The following is a 17,066-nucleotide window of genomic DNA, read 5'->3' as shown; positions in this document are numbered from 1 at the left end:
AATATTTTGTTAAGAAGTGGCAACTTAATTCTTCATTACACTAGAATGGGAGATTCTGTTCTACACTTGTGCTTTTGAGGTTTAAGCCATGGGTGATGTGGCACAGAGGAGAAGTCCTGTGTGGCCAGCTGGCAGAGTGGAAAGCTGACAACAGGAAAGGTAGAGGTGATATCAAAATCCACCATGCCCGACACCTCCAGTGTGACCCTACCTTAATGGCTTCCTACATAACCAGTTTCCACAGTTGTTAACATACCTGGCATACAAGACGCACACTAAAGAGCCAGCCAGGGAGTCTTTTCCACTGGGGAGGCTTAAGAACATAAAAACCCTCTTTCAGAGTGTACGGCTTGGCTTTATAATATCTGGCTCTGGGGCTTAATGAGGGAGGGGGGGGGGGGGGGCAATTGCAAAACACATGTGTTCAAAGCCAGGTAGGGAGCATTGATATGTGCACTTGTTAAAAAATGGGGTTGCAGTGCATATGGCAACCACATTACAGTCTGCCAGGAGCCAGTGGATGGAGACGGTAGCCAGTTTTAGCATCTGCCCGTTTGGCTACAGTTGATCGGGTGCATGAGAGCGAGGGGAGAAGACAAAGAGCAAGACTGCATAGGGGATCATTTTAGATCAGTGTTGGAGGTACACCTGGAATATGTAGGCATTTAGATGGTATGGAATGCTTTCATCTTTTACTTATGGAAAACTGCTCTTACTTAATGTATGGCTCACTGTGGAGACTGTAAGGCTCTTAATCTAGATTAAGAGATGTACAGTATTTAAAGCTACCTGGTGTGATTATACTTAAAGATGTACTAATCGATATTTAACAGTAGATCAAATGACTATTTGCAATGTCAAAGGGATTAGTTGTAATGATAAGCCCATAGAGAGTTATTACTTGACACTCTAGCATCTTTCAGTTTTGGTTTTATAGCCCTTGACTTTACTGTTTTGGTTCATTCTTATCAGACAGACAAAGTTAGTGCTTAGCTAGTGAACATAGTGCATAGGTATTTAGCAGATATTTTAGTCATAAGTTGGTGGAGACCAAAAACAGAGCTAAAAGGAAAGTGAATATTGGAGGTAGCCAGAAACACAACTCCATGTCTGCTGGATGAAATTTATGAATTAATAATAGATCAATGCTGTGTATTCAGGAAGCAAACTGAAAGATGCAAGATCCCGTTGCATTATGGGAAGTGTAGGATTCAGGGTTTTTGGAGCTTGACCAGTACTGGTGACAAAGGAATCACAATACTGTATATTGGGGTCTGCCGCATCACTTTCTACCACTCTTTTTTTATTTTATTTTTTTAAGTCCCCCAGCTACATGGAAGTGAAGTGCTAAAATCCTGAAGCGACCCTTCATTATAAGGGTCATGGTACAGCAATAGAGAAAAATAGATCCTGTTCAGGTTAATCACAGCCAGATGGATGGAACCTCAGTAGCCAAAACAGATAGGACAAATAGGATCCCTGTGCACAAAACACAGCACCCTTTCTTCCTCTGATACACATCCAGTTAGCCGCACCAAACACATAAACACAGAAATATGAACACACTTTTGTTTCATACAAACACACAGAGAAAATGCTGAGACTACCTTCTAACCTGCATTTGTTACCAATAAACAGTGTAACAAAAACAATTAAAACTGTGTATAGTAAATGAAAAAAGACTCCCAGAGCTGGGCTTAGGCATCATACATCCCCTCCAGCTGAGCAGAATGGCTTCCCAGATTGGCTTTTAAACTATCCCAAACTTTATGGTTCCTACTTAAGATTACGTGCTACAGATCTAAAATTCACTGTGGACACTGTGGGGACCAGCAGTTATGAACGTAAACCCCCTTGCTGTGTTTCAAATGATCAGATCTCTCTCAGGACGACACGGCAATACTCAAATACTCAATACTAAAATTCGTCTGTCTTGTTTCAATTTAAATCCCTATGTATGTTGTTGCAAAGCCAGGGTCCCTCTCCCTACTTATAAAATGTAGATAAGTCATCCAAATTCAACAGCTCTTGGTGACAAGCCAGTTTCCATATATTGTTAGCTCCCTCATGGAGTAGCCTGCTTCCTTCAGCTCTGCTCTCTGTCTCATGTTAATTCAATTACAGTAGAGGATGTACCAAACTATACATGTGACTGCTGAGAAACGGATCAAAGATTCACCTCTTCTCTCGCTCCATTCCTTCACCCACAATGTGTCTTTCTTTCCTGTCAGATGTGGAGTTACTGTCAATGGACAGCACAAAGGCCAGTTGCTGGGTGAATAATAAGCTGCGGGGCCATGAGGAGCAGTGGAAAGAGGACGATTGCACCTTCTGCCAGTGTGTGGATGGGGAACCGCACTGCACGGCCATGGCCTGCAAACAGAGCTGCCAATACCCTGTCAAGATCCCGGGAGAGTGCTGTCCCTTCTGTGAAGGTATAGAGAGCTGTGTTGGTCTTTTGTATATATCATATCTAATGTATAGCTCCATAACTATAAGAGGTACACATTAGCCAACATACCACATGTCGGAGTGGCCCCACAGCTTTGCTACAGAGGACATGTCGGCATGGGCTCATTAAAGGGGAGGCCACAGAGCATTCTTTAAGCTGCAGGGTTCTTTGTGTGCCTTTATTACCCTTGCCCGCCAAAATGAGACCCACCTGTGTGTGTGAGGCTTTTAACGCAGGAGCCTGCATAATTGAAGTGGATCCCTCTTTTGTGAGTGTAATTAGTTACAGCTCGTTGGGCTGCTCCTCCCACTGAACGTGGCAAGAGACGTTTGACGGGAATAGCTATGGTGCATGTCTGTGTGTTCCAAACTGTCCTTATTCTTTATTGTGGCTTCACAATAAAGCTGGCTCTGATTCAAGAGGGTCTGTCTAACGTCAGTCCAGGGGACACTCTTATTGTCTTCACTGGTAGTCCTAGAGCTGAAACATGCTTTTTAAACAAATTTAACGTATTAATGGGAGACAGTTCCACACAATAAGACGGAGAGGTATAATCCCCCTTACAGTGCAACCCACCCTGCTGTAATTGCTCTACATTTATCTGTAATTACTGTTTACTCCAAAATAAGAGCAGTGTAAATAGGTAGCTATTACAGTTGGCACAAAAAGCATTGAACACCTGAGGGCATCCTAGCACACATATAAAAAACAGAAAGAAATTTCTAAAAGAAATCAGTTTGTTCTTTGTCGTATACTGTTGCTCTCATGCAAAGTTCCTACCTTCCATCATCTCTTTTGTTCTCCAGAGCCTTCTTACGAAACAGTTAGCCCCATGCTATGCCCTCCTCTGGTAAACTGCTCCCTGTCAGGGAATGACTGCCTCTACGGCTTCCAACAAGACAGAAATGGATGTCTGCTCTGCCAGTGTCTCAACAGTAAGTTCACTTTTCTCACTTTACGTTGAACATAAAGGGTTAACATGTTAGGCACTGACTTGCAGAAGCATGAACATGATACATTTCTTCTGACATGCTGCTTCTTGCATTAAAATGGTGCACGCTGTATTTACCTGTTTGCTCATGCTGATGTCAAAACACTCTGGAAACCACTGGTTTTTGACAGCAACAAAGACATGTTCACATTCATGACAGCTTATTTTTGTACATGGCTACAGTCTTTGAAAGGTACTCTGTCACAAGAATGTTCCTGTGAGCAGCCCCAAAGCAACTCATGACTTTGCCTTTGATGGATTGTTGCGCCCTTGATCAGAAGACCTCTCCCTCAACTCTTTCAGATGACTCCTGCCCTGACCTGGGAAAATACTGTTCACTGCAATGCCAAATGGGCTACAAGAAGGATGATTTTGGCTGTGATGTGTGTGAGTGCAGCATGCCTGTGCCCAAGTGCCGACCTTTGACCTGCACTAAGACCTGCCCCTATGGATATGTGTAAGTACCCCCAGTGACACCGTGGGTTTCTCATCCCCCAAGTCCAGCTACATGTGTGTGTCATCCGTGTTTTCAGCCTGTTTAAAGGCATCTGTGGCTGCCAGTGACGTGACATGCAGCTATATGAGGAACTATACACTTTGCTCTTACATGCTCATAAGCTCATAAAACCTAAGTGGCTAGTTTGGAAATTCTGTTATGTCGATGAGAGATTGAGTTTTTCTTGATGGAAAATGTTTGCGTCCTAAAATCTGTGTTTAAAGGGGTTTAGTTTTCATAAATTCCATTAACAAAGTTTTCTCCCAGTCACCTCCCGTATTTAAATTGGTATGGTTGAAGAAGGAGTTAAATACTTACATTATCAAGTGATGCTCAAAGGCCAGTGGCTGCTTAGTCCTGGTAAAAAGGGAAGTAGAACAGGCTATTGCAACAGTAGTTTGGCATCCAAGATCAAAGGGCCTACCTTGGTGGCCAATCCCAGATCTCTAAATCTGTGTTTGTGCATGTTTGTGTGTGAGTAATTAACTGTGGGGTCCTTACCTCTCAGCTCCCTGCAGCTCCTCTCCTCCTAATCCCATTTAACCCAATCAAATATCTGGAAGTGCTCTCTACCCGGACGCTCGGTCCCCAGGCACCACTCTCATTTCATAAATCATCGTTCAGTCTAAATACAACGATCAAAAACACATCAGGACAAAAGCAGCCTTTATGAAACTTATAGAGTTGGCATTCTTTCGGGTATCTCAACCGTGCTCTGTGAAGCCACGGCTCAAGATGGGCCCGATATGTCTGCGCTGTATACCAGAGGAGAGGAGAGAGGATGAGGGGGACCCTGTGGGGAAAAGAAGAGCAGGAAGTCCTGGCTTTATCCTTCATAAGCAGCTGTTTAAATCTAGCCTCAGAAGTCTGAAATCCTCTGAGAGCTTGCCAGCCCTACAATGCAGATCTGTCTCCTCACACAGGACTTATGCATGCAGCCACCACAAAGAAACAAAAGGCACAAAGGATCAGGCCTCCAAAGCAGGATGACTATAAACTATGTGCAACTATGTGCTGCACATTTCTCTCTTGTGTTAACAGTCGAGATGAAGGACATTCTTAGGGCAGTTCTTGCGACTGAAGTTATGATTTCCATCCTTCATAGCTCAAAATCATCACTTTAGCATAAATAGCATTCTTCTGGCCATCACAGTTGCTGCAAACTGGAAATTGTGCCGAGCCAGCAGTCCCAGGGCCCCAGGGCCCTTAGTGCCTCCCCAAGCCCCTCTATCCCCCTGGAGCCCAAAGCGCTGCTTGGCATTCCACACACCATCTTCAAACAAAGCCTTGCTCTAAGGTTGCAGCACTCTCTGTCTCTGTATTTGTACAGTGAGGCACTGGCCATGTGTTGTTTCAATAGCTCATATTGCTGTTTCAGCATAGATAGGGTCTTCTGTTTGCCGAGCCTGTGATGCTCTGTCCTCTTTATAGGACGCAGCACCGTCCATGGGTTTGAGGGCTTCTTTTATTTATGCTGCCCTAGCAGATGAAGATTAATGGAGTCATTAACCAGGCCTAATGAGGCCACTGCTTCATAAAATGGGTATCATCACTTACACTGTGGGAGAGACACAAGAGAGAGGCTAGCTGGGTGAGAGAGGCTGAATGAGACAGGGAGGGATAGAGAGGATGTCTTGAATGAGAGAAGACTAGATACAGGTCATTGACAATTTATCAACCTGCAGCTCATCCATGTTTTATTAGGCAGATAATTAGATCCAACTGGCTTATTTCCACCCTCTGCAGCTTCTGCACTTCATGCTGCTCCTGTGTCTTTGTATGTGAGGATATCCTTTTATTGTTGCTTTACTCTGACAACTGGACTCGTTTTCTGTCTTTTTGTGTACTGATCAATCAACATGCCTACATCAGGTCTTATCTGAGCACTGCTCTTTGGTGCCGCCAAAGGCTTTTGGAGCAATTCAGATGGCAACAGGGTGAATTAAAAGCATCTGAATTGGCTTTAGATTGCTCCTTTTTCATCTTTGGGTTGGTATAATGTGCAAACCACAGGGATGTCACGTGTTGGCCTTTTATTTGGCCTTCTTCAAAGGCAGCTAATATAGAGAGGGGAAAGCCGGCCCAGATGTTGATTATACCAGACTTGAGCATCTGGGTTTTACTCAGTCACAACACCATGTTGCTCCATAGACCCCTGTTCATCTTGGAGATATCCTCAATGTGAAGCCATTTTTAAACTAGCGGTATGACATCTTTATGTCTCCGTGCTGGTGATAGCCGTGGCCGAAGGATGAAGTGATTCGATTTTGGAGGGTAAAGGTTGCTGTGACTTCACAAAACACATTTCAGAATCAGAATCAGAAAGGGCTTTATTGCCAAGTACGTTTTTTACACATACAAGGAATTTGTCATGTGTTGTTGGTGTTGTTGGTGCATGTCACACATTCTCTAAATATAAGAAGGATAAAAAGAATATAAACAACATAAGTATAAACATATACACACAGTATGTATAAATAAAGATACAAATACATGTAAAATAAATAAGAAAATAAGTTAAACAGTAGTCAAAAGTAAAAAAGAACGCTACAGAAGAGTAACAGTGGCATGTACAGCCAGAGGTGTAGTGTGGAGAGAGTCAGGGTGGTTTCTGGGCCTTGTTGGTAAGGCTAGTGGCGGAGGGGGAAAGACTGTTCATGTGGCGTGTGGTTGTGGTCCTGATGGACCTCAGCCTCCTGCCAGAGGGGAGTGGCTCAAAGAGTTTGTGTCCGGGGTGGGAGGGATCGGCCACAATCTTTCCAGCACGCTTCAGAGTCCTGGTGGCGTATAGGTCCTGGAGCGGCGGCAGATTGCAGCCAATCGCCTTCACTGCAGACCGAATGACACGCTGCAGTCTGCCCTTGTCCTTGGCAGTGGCAGCAGCGTACCAGATGGTGATCATTTATGGCCATAACTAAAGAATTCCTATGCTAATTTATGTTATATTTATGTTTATATTCATAGAAATGTCTAACAGGATAAAATTATGAAGTGATGACATTTAATATCCAAAAGGTCAAAGGTCAACCTCACTGTGACATCATAATGTTCTGCAAAAACTCTTTTCTGCCGACTATTCAACGCCATAACTCAGGGACAGAAGGAGAGATTGTGACCATATTTCACATTCGGTCGGATACTGAATTGTAAAGATCTTCTGTGCTGCTGGTTTGAAGATGTGTCAAGCATCCCCGTTTTAGAATTTGTAGCTTCTTTGCAACAACATCCATATTTGAAGCATTGTCTATTTGCATAGCTACAACTTTGCGTTCTATCATTCTATTCATCTGATAGTCCACCACAATCTCATTGGTTTTGCTGATATTAAGGTGATTGTCGATTTTCGAAGCTAGTACTTTGTACTCTCCTGTAAAAAAAAAAAAAATCAAATCTAAGTGAAGACAGCATGTTACTCACTGGAAATGATTCACTGGAACACAGTGATAACTTCCATTTCACCAAAAAAAAAAAACTTTTTATATGTGTGCTTCATCATGTGCGTGTTTGTTGCCTCGCAGGAGAAACAAGCATGGCTGTGAGATGTGTCGCTGTGTCAAGTGTCCTCCCTTCACCTGTGACAAGCACTGCAACGACGGCTATCGGCAGAACAGGAAGGGCTGCTCCATCTGCATGTGTAAAGGTAAGTGACAATGTTTCTGATAGTTCGGGGATGATTTGCTGATGCTTTCACAAGATATTGTGATTGATTCAGTCCTCAGAGGATGAACCGTGCCGATTATGGCGAGATCTTGATCTTCCCTCTACCACCAGTCTAAGGCCAAACTTCTCATACATAACAAATCTCAATATTAAATGGGGAGGCTTTGTATCTTTAACCCATATCCTGATATATTAACATATAACCCCTACTTTTAATTATTCATAGCTACATTTTAAGAGTCATGCATCGAGTTACCTCCTGATACATAACTACAGTTCCACCACAAGGTCTTAGTTTTAAGCAGTGTAAAGGGTAGTGGGTAGAAGGAGATAGGAAAGCTCTGTCTGCAGAGTTGAAATTCTGCCACTAAGCTGCAGCTTTGATTTCCTTTGACCTTCAGCTGCTCTACTGTGGAGACTTTTATGTATGCTTGTTTTGATTCTTGTTGGTGTTTAGCTTTATCCAGGGGCTGTGTGTGCGCAACTCAAATTAGATTCCCTCAACCCCTAAGTTTAAAGCAAGTATGCAGATGCCATATTTATGCTGCACCACATTTTATGTGATGTGTTTATTTTGCCAATAAAGCTGTATTATAAATACTTCAGCTTCAAATATACTTGGTGGTTTTCCTGTATGGTGAGGTGATCAGTGCAGCTGGCTCCTAATCTCCGCAAACAGGGACACACAGACTTAAACCTAAAAGTTGCTGTTTACCTCACTTTGAAACTCTTGTATCAGTCTCTCTGTGGACTTTTAAAATATTCAGGGATAGGAAACTTTTTTTTGGAAGTATGTTTTTCTGTGTGTGTTGTTTTTTAAGTATTTAAATAAAAGGGAAGCGACAAGAAACATCTGCCTGAACTCTGCTACACCGTACAGTCCACTGTGTTTGTTCAAGATCCCAGTGGATCCCTACGAACTTTAAGAGCCGTGCTGGGTTTAACACATGCTGGGGCCCAGTTACGGGCAACTTAGGCCCTTCATAAGGTCTGCGTGCCCCTCAGTTACAAGTTTTTTTGTCAGTTGGCAAGAATTGTGGGAGATTAATAAAGCTTTCTTTGTGGCTGGATAATAAATGGATTATTGGGACATAAATACGCAATAAAGGAAGATCAAATATTCCTGACTGGTGTATGTTCCAGTATACTGTAAGGAACCATTACCACTTAGCGCTCACTTTAGCCTCTAATGAAATTGGACCTAAGACAATAATACTGGCCCATTTTACTGTAAATCATAAATGTACTTAATGAAATTTCCAGAGTGAATTTACAGGGTTCCTTGACAAAGCAGACTATATGGCTTTTTGAAAATTTGGACAGCTACTCCACCAGTCCTCAACCATCCCAGTAATGTCTGTGCCTTTAATGCTTGTGTCTCTAGAAAGCGTCCATATCCCAAGCACCACTCCCCCGGCCCCGATGCCTAACTATTGCCTCACCTCCAATGGGCACCGATATGAGGAAGGTGACAGCTGGCACGACGGTTGTCGTGACTGCTACTGCCACTCCGGACGGGAGATGTGTGTGCTCATTTCCTGTCCCGTACCCAGCTGTTCTCACCCAGTTGTAAGGCCTGACCAGTGTTGTCCTACATGTGAGGGTATGTCAAACTTTATTTTATATCCAACTTTAAAGAATAATATCATTTTTAAATTAGATCCAGTTTTAAAGGACGATTCATAGTTATTATAGTCTCGCATTGCCAGACCTTCCTCCACAGCGCTGCGGAGGAGGGACTGGCTAGTCCACATAACATTCCGGGATGGGAGAATAACGTGCTCTGGTTTATTGGCATTTCTTTAAACCAATCACAATCGCCATGGGTGGTGCTAAGTGCCGGACAGAGCCACGGTGCCGCTGCAAAATAGCCTCAGGAAGGAACTTGTTTTAGTGGAACGTGCTCGTTTAAAAGTTGTTTTAGTCGTGCAACAGAAAACTCAGATTGGACAGATAGGTAGCTGTCTGGATTTACCCTGCAGAGATCTGAGGAGCAGTTAACCATAGTCCTCATAAATCCACCAGAGTTTAAAATTCCAACACAAAGAAAGCGGAAGATAACAGGACATCTGTCTGAAAAGAGCGTGATCCGGCGGAATTTCCGGCAGCACCGGAGCAATCCCGGAAGTGGAACGTCATGGATATAGACTACGGTTATTATAACTTGGGTCTTATATATGTAGTTTTGGCCATTATTCCTGTTGGTAATAATGATATTGTACTCATCAAGTTAATTTTTAAGGTCTGGTAATATGGTGACATCGCTCAGAGGAAGACACATCACACAGTCAGATGGCTTTAAACAAAAATGACAAAAATAATGGCCAGAACTACAAAAACGGGACCCACGTTCTGGAAATACACAGTATAGAGTCCCCTAACAGCTCAATCAAGTTGAGAGTCGAGAGTTTTTTTCTATTAATTTTTTCTATTAAATGTTTATTGATCCCCAGTGGGGAAATTACAGTTTTGAGTCATTAGCTAGCTTTTAGGCTTTTTAGACTTGCTGGCCACTTAAACTCTCAAACACAGTCTCTGTCTGTTTCTCTAAAAATGGAAGGCACACTGATCCACACCCACACTTTCTTTTTTAATCCACAACCCTCCAACTCATGCGGGGTATTTATGGAGGAGTGACTCAGTTGGCTGTTCAAATATTTAGGAGTGAAAGAATGTCTACAAATTTCAGAAGCTATACACACTTTGCAGTCAGGGGACAACAGGCTAACTCTTTGCAGATGTCTGCTACTCTGCTGGACAGAAAGATGTTTTCAACTAAACTAGAGTGAAAACACAACTTGGACACAACCCTAAACTGCCTGAGGCTTCTTTTTAATGGCAAGTGGTCTCCCATGCATCTTTATTCTAGTAACCTATGACTCTGTTACTCTCTCAAAATGGTTGTTTCACTTCATTGTGCACCAGATATTAGTATGGGCTGAATGCCTGTGAATTTGATAGCACACACCTGACTGTTTCCTCTCTTCCTCTCTCCTCATTCTACTGTAGATGAGTCAGGCAGCGGTCTGCCAGAAGGGATGGACATGGTGGTGTGCAGAGCACCTGGGGGGGAATTCTATGTGGAGGGGGAGACCTGGAACCTGGACGAGTGCACAAGGTGCACCTGCAGGAAGGGACGTGTCCTGTGCGACACTGAAGTGTGTCCACCGGCTCTCTGCCAGACACCAATCAGAAACAAGAACACCTGTTGCCACGTATGCCCAGGTAACAGAAAAAAGGCCAGAGGAAAGCAGGGGTAATTTCAGATAAAACTCAGCATGGGTCACATCAAGTTGTGATAGTGGCTAGGGAAGTAAAAAATCTGTTTTGGATGTGCTATCAGCATGTGGTTTTGGAAGGTCTTGCATGTTGCACTCTGTAGAGGTTTTATGTCAGGCACACAGGCTCATAAAGAAACCACCAGCCAAGACCGGTTGGATTTACATAGTGATCCTCCGGGCAGGCAGCAGCACATGTGAACTGCTTTCACCCAGCGGCCCACACTGGAGGTTCATCCAACTCCCTTATAGCTGGAAGGGCAAGAATGTACCAAATTTTTACTGAATCTGTGCTATTCCTCCTTTTTCATGGGAATAAACTTTTGACACAAATGTCTAGGCGAATGCAAAACCACAAGCATATTTTATTTACAACTGTACCCAAACACTCAAGCCTCTTCTCATACACTTAGAATCAACATATCCCAAACACTTACAAGCATGAGGCCCACAAATCAGCAATGCATGACTGCGCCTGAGAGCTGCTCCTCGAGAATGCCGGCCCGCCTTATCGCTGCATCTTCCTTCACAAAAGCAGATTGTCAGCCACCCTTTGATATATGTATGGGCCTGGTCACCAGGAATGTGGGAATAATACACATCTCACTGACAGGCCCAATGATGTATGTGTACAGTAGGGTAGTACAGTGTGTACATGCTAACTAAAGGCTTTGGTCATGAGAAGGCCATATATCTCAGGGCCGCGGGGTCTGATGAGACGGAGAGATAAGGCCTTCAACTGAACTGACATCTGCCATATGGAGACACTTGTGTTTAACATTCAGTAAAGCATCTTATCTTGAACGTAACCCTAAAGGCCCAATAACTTCAGTGGACTGAGATGTTTTACAGCTGGGATAAATGCAGGAGTCACGTAGAAGCTGGTCTCTCCATATAGTTCTATATAATTTAGACAAAATTACGTTATTCCTTTGAAAATGGCAGTTCTAAAGAAGCTAAACTTGGGCTATAACCTTACTTTGCCAAATCATATTAAGTGAGGAAACAGGCTGGGACATGACTTAGCACACAGCCCCATGTCTTACCTTAACCTTTGTGTATTTTTATTATTAACCCTATTTACACCTGTGTGCAACCACAGAGGAGACACTGAGCCCCTTGCTGCCAGTGAACAACAGCCAGCAGGAGTACTGCATAACCAGCGATGGGGATGTGCTACTGGCTGGGGACTCCTGGAAGGCCAACGCCTGCACCAGCTGCACCTGCAACAATGGCACCATTCAGTGTTTCTCTCAGCGCTGTCCGGCTGCCAACTGCAGGGTGCCCGTCTTACGCAAGGGCCAGTGCTGCCCACACTGTCTCGGTGAGTATTTAGGTGCGTCTCATTATAGAGAAAGCTGCATTTATACAGTAAGTATATGTGCCAAAGATGCCGCTTTGAGTATTTTTATTACACTAAAAATATACACAAGTTTGAGTTTGTATTACATACTAAAATGTGGTTTACGTAACACTTCCACAAAGTGAGAACAAGAGCTGTCAAAGTTGTGCAAAACTACCATCTTTATAATAAGTGGTACCACTGGAACAGGGCACAGCCTGTTGTTGGGAAAGTTATAATTAATAATGCTACATGTTAAAAAAAGAGGGCGTAGCTGAGGGACTGCCGGTTTCTAGACTGAATGTGTATGTGTTTGTTCATTAGACACAGCCACTCTGGCGCTACATGGGCAAACACCATCATTCGCAACAACATTCCATGTGACATACACACACGCTCCACTCGGAGCAAAAACATTCCTCGAGCATCCGCACATTCACACGTGTTTCCTGTCCCCGGCTGAATCGACCTGCAACACTCGCTCTGTGGCGGCACAGGAAGGCAAAGCTCCATGTCAGCTTTTCCTATAGAGGAAAACCTCGGCATAGACTCCCATTGTTCACCCTGATATGTAGCCGTTTTCTGGCCTTTGTTTTTGTTATTTGCCCTGTGGAAAACAGAGCTTTTTACGTAATGCCTTTACAAAGCGGTGCAGTGGAAGTTAAGGGGACAGTTCCTATAAACACAGCTTATCAACTGAGACACCAGGGAGGTCATACACTAACTCACAGTTGGAAATGTTTATGTCTGGAATCTTTTGCATTACACCAGCGACATTTGTAATGGATCTTACTCCTGTTTAAACAGAAATTACAACATCGGTGCCGGTGATGGTGTCTACCGACGCCCCCAAGACAATGGTCCCTATTACAGTGGAGAGTGCAGTGTGGATGACCACAGTCACTGTACCACCCATCATTGCTGAGACAGGTACCTGCCCACTAAATCCCTCCACACACACTCCTCTCCCTATTCCCTGTACACTGTGTAGTGGTAACCCCATCCTAATTATTGGCGTCATTGTATGCACTCTTCCTGCCAATCCATGCAAATGTTTATACCAATGAAGGGTGTTTGGGACGCCTTGATGAATGAGTGAAAGTTCTACTAACTTATGCTGAACTAAAACAATAATGATAAATGGATTCTGGCTAAGCATGATCTCTCTTGAGACACCCAGAGTTGATTTTTTAAGTGTTTAGTACTGAGCTGAGATTTCTGCCAAAAACAAAGAAATAAGCTGATTTCAATTAAGATTTGGTAAATAGGGTGGGCACGGTATCGAATATCGAATATCGATGTTGTCTGTGTCCCGCAGATGAGCCAGGTTTGCGTGAGAATTACCCCAGCCAAACAGAGATGGCCATCATCTACCAATCAGCAGCCTGGATCCTGGCAGGTCTCCTCCTGGCTATCATCATCTTCCTCGTCGTGGCATTACTCATCAACAAGAAAAAGAAGTGGGTGCAGATGTCCTGCTACAGTGCACCAAAGAAGGTGAGAAGTTAATCTGTAAATCACATGAATCAGCTCGTTGTTTTGAGGGCTTAAAATGACAGTGTGGACAGAGTTAATCTGTGGATGGGTCACAGGGAGTTTTCCTTGATCTTCCAGCTTCTGCTACAACCAGTGCTAAAACTGTCACGACATTAGGATTAATGTAGTTTCCCCTCGTGCTGCACTTTTAACTGGAACAAGGTCATGTCCATCATAAAGTCTACAACTCTACCGTGAAATGAGATAGTAGTTTCAGAAAATCTGAATTCGTCAGAGTATTCTCAGAAGCCATCTCGTGCAAGCTGACATAAATTAGTAAGCTTTCATCACCTACAGTACTAGCCATCATGACCTGAATTATGGCTTCAATCTAACAAGGGATTATGTTCTTTTTCCTTTCCCTGCTCAGACGGTGATCCTAAAGAAGCACGTAAACAAGAACTCAGTGGTCTACATGGAGCCCTCCAAGGAGAACAAATTTCAGAATGTGAAGAATGACTGCGGCATCATCCATTTCTCTCCAGAAATGAGCTCCACCTGCGCAGACAAGATGACCATCCCCAGGGCCAAGCTGAGCATGGGCAACGACTGGACAAAGCGCTAAAAGAAACACACACACACACACCGCTCAAACTCTGCAGATCAGAGCTGTCCGGCACCTCCCACTCTCTCTTATTGTTGTATCCATGGTGATCAGCGCAACCGTGCACACACACACACCCACCTTGGGTGCCGCCGACTTGTTCCCACCCTTCTGTCTTTGTGAAACTGAGGATGCTCTACAAGAGACAAAGCAAATGACCTCTATTTCTTTTAATATGTTTCCATATTGTTCTATGTTTGGATCTTTGTGGTGGAGTGAGACGCTGGGAGGTGGATGCACGGGTGGACATATAAAGGACACAGCCACTCCGGGCTCTGCTTTAAAACAGAGAGGGAGGCAGCCAGAGAGGCTCCTCGGTCAGAATCAGACTTTGACTGTGAACATTGTAATATTATTGGCTCCTTTTGAAACTGGACTTTAAGGCAACAGGAGCATAAAAAGCTTTAGGACATGGGGTTTGGGCTGTAGTTAAAAGGGGGTGTCGAGGATGCTGCGCCTCTCTGAGTTCAGCAGTGCTTCATGGATGTAATCGTTTTCATCAGCAGGGAGGCCAAAGGAACTGATAATCCAACTGGATCAAATTGGGTTCAGCAGCCAAGTCAACAGGCTTTATATAGACCCCCAGATCCAACCCCCTGCTTTAGAATGTGTGGTTTCCATCTTAGTTTTTTGTATATTTCTACAGTATTTGTACTAGTTGTAGTGTTGTTCTTGGCCATATCTCGTTATTACTATCGGTGTCTCTGTGGGGCACGATTGACACATTCCCGCGATCAAGTTCAGGAAGGACCGCTTCCCAAATAATAGCCTAGTTTCTACCTTCAAATGACCTGAGTCATTCCATTCAGAAAACTTCGACAACAAACCGCAATTCTACAAAAAAACAATTCTACAAAATTAAATAAGTGAGCTTCCTCTCCCAACTTGTCCGCAATACTCAAGTCGTACTTCATCATTACAAAAATTGCAAGTTCAAGTAGAGTGATGTTCATCCAGGAGGAATGTCATTTTATTGACTGCAGAGTGGTGCCAGACGCTTTATCTGGACCTATATGGAATGCCTTTGATACCATGCCTCACTTCATAACTTCATTCACAGCTGTGAGTGTGAGTGTTTGTGTGTGTGTGTGTGTGTGTGTGTGTGTGTGTGTCTCTGTGTACGTGTGTGTGTCTGTGTGTGTGTGTGTGTGTGGAGCTACTGTTCACACCGAATGTTAGCGATAGTATTGATTCATTTTAAAGCCTTAATTCTATAGCCTTAATGCATATATTGTTTTCATTGAATAACTGTGTTTGCCCATATCAAGAAAAAACAGTAACATACTGTATTCACCCAATATTAAGATGAACAGATGTTCATTGTTGTACTGATGCTTCTCATTAACTCTTCATATACAAGTGAATTATGTGATGTGGAAGAGCGTAAGGGAAGCTTGCTAGTAACTGTACATAATGGTACACATTACAGAGCATGTCAAAGAGATGTAGCACTTTTCTTTGGAGCCAGTGTTTTTTTTTTTTTAGAAAGCTCCCTGCAGGATTCTTGTAGGGATAAAGTCCCTAATCAGGGATTTGATAGGCATATTAAGCCCACAGAGATGTTAAACCACTCAAGTGAACACGCGGGGGGGGGGGGGGGAATAGAATCTTAGAAGCATTACGAAACAAACTGGGGTTTCATATGAAAAGGTTTTGGATCAGAGTGCTCAATCCATTGCCAATTTCTCAATACAAAGACCTTTCTGATGCCAAAATTGGTTGGAGACCAATTCATATTGAAGTGTTTTAGTAACTCAGTAGATATGTGTCTGTTTGAATCATGACCATGTGCTTTAAAATGAAGAGGCGACTGTAAAAGCTTACGCAATTCTTTGTTCTTCTATGTGTAAAAAAAAGTAGTTTAAATTAGTAGGACAGAAGAGTACCTTATTTATTTTTTCACATAGCTTTATTTATTAATACTATAGTTTGAGATTTTTTTTTGTTGAACTTTTGGTAGCCAAAGCTGCTGTACATTGTAGACTATTTACCGTTTCTATCTGCTATATTCTATACAACCTTATTTATTTCACTGTTGAAAAACCTGTAAATATGTTTCCCTAGATGATGAACTGTAACATTTACACTTATTTTGAAAAATAAATGTGTGAACCAAAGAGGCCCGCACGGATGGTACTGATAATTGACAATCTGCATATTGAGAATAACCTCATAAGCTAATGCTTATCCTTATTATAACTGATACTTATGGATCCAGTTATTGCTCAGTTAAGACAGGAGTTGGGAATGTTTGGGGTGTTGTGAAAAGTCAAATTCCACTACTTTTGAGTAGTCTGAAGGCTTTGTGCTGCAGTGTAGGCATGGGCCAGTATGAGATTCTGACGGTATGATAACCTTCAGCAAAAATATCACGGTTTCACGGTATTGCAACGACAGCTATAAATGTATTATTTTTTTGAACATTGAACACAATGTATTTTATTTTTAAACACACTGCACACTGGCAGGGAGAGGGATTTCTAAACTGCACTTTCTGTTCTGAAACCGTGACTTTTTCAAACCTCGGTATACCTTGAAACCGGTAACCAGCCCATGCCTACTCCAGTGTTTGATATATCCATGCCTGGGAAACTGACCCTAATGTTGACTTTATTGATCCTTCCGGAGAAGCTTTCTCACCTTGAAGTTTATGAGCAAGCTTTGACGGACAAGTCAAAACAACAGCACAGTCTGCACTGAGGATTAT

At 43.1% G+C, this 17,066-nt stretch overlaps 1 protein-coding gene across 1 annotated transcript in view; it reads left to right on the top strand.

The window, feature by feature from the left end:
• The window catches only part of crim1 (cysteine rich transmembrane BMP regulator 1 (chordin-like)), a 30,884-nt gene extending 16,552 nt beyond the window's left edge, over positions 1–14,332 (top strand). The window contains exons 6-15 of the mRNA XM_031278940.2: positions 2,232–2,435; positions 3,259–3,387; positions 3,747–3,900; positions 7,458–7,579; positions 8,984–9,202; positions 10,609–10,824; positions 11,980–12,201; positions 13,027–13,149; positions 13,538–13,716; positions 14,126–14,332. Coding sequence (XP_031134800.1) covers positions 2,232–2,435; positions 3,259–3,387; positions 3,747–3,900; positions 7,458–7,579; positions 8,984–9,202; positions 10,609–10,824; positions 11,980–12,201; positions 13,027–13,149; positions 13,538–13,716; positions 14,126–14,320 — 1,763 coding nt within the window. The 3' untranslated portion in view covers positions 14,321–14,332. The remainder of the gene's footprint in view (positions 1–2,231; positions 2,436–3,258; positions 3,388–3,746; positions 3,901–7,457; positions 7,580–8,983; positions 9,203–10,608; positions 10,825–11,979; positions 12,202–13,026; positions 13,150–13,537; positions 13,717–14,125) is intronic.
• The last annotated feature ends 2,734 nt before the right edge of the window (positions 14,333–17,066 follow it).

This window comes from Sander lucioperca, chromosome 18 (assembly GCF_008315115.2).
Source record: "Sander lucioperca isolate FBNREF2018 chromosome 18, SLUC_FBN_1.2, whole genome shotgun sequence".
NCBI classification, from domain to species: domain Eukaryota; kingdom Metazoa; phylum Chordata; class Actinopteri; order Perciformes; family Percidae; genus Sander; species Sander lucioperca.
The sequence above is the reverse complement of the archived record's forward strand: the minus strand, read 5'-3'. Positions and strand labels throughout refer to the sequence as shown.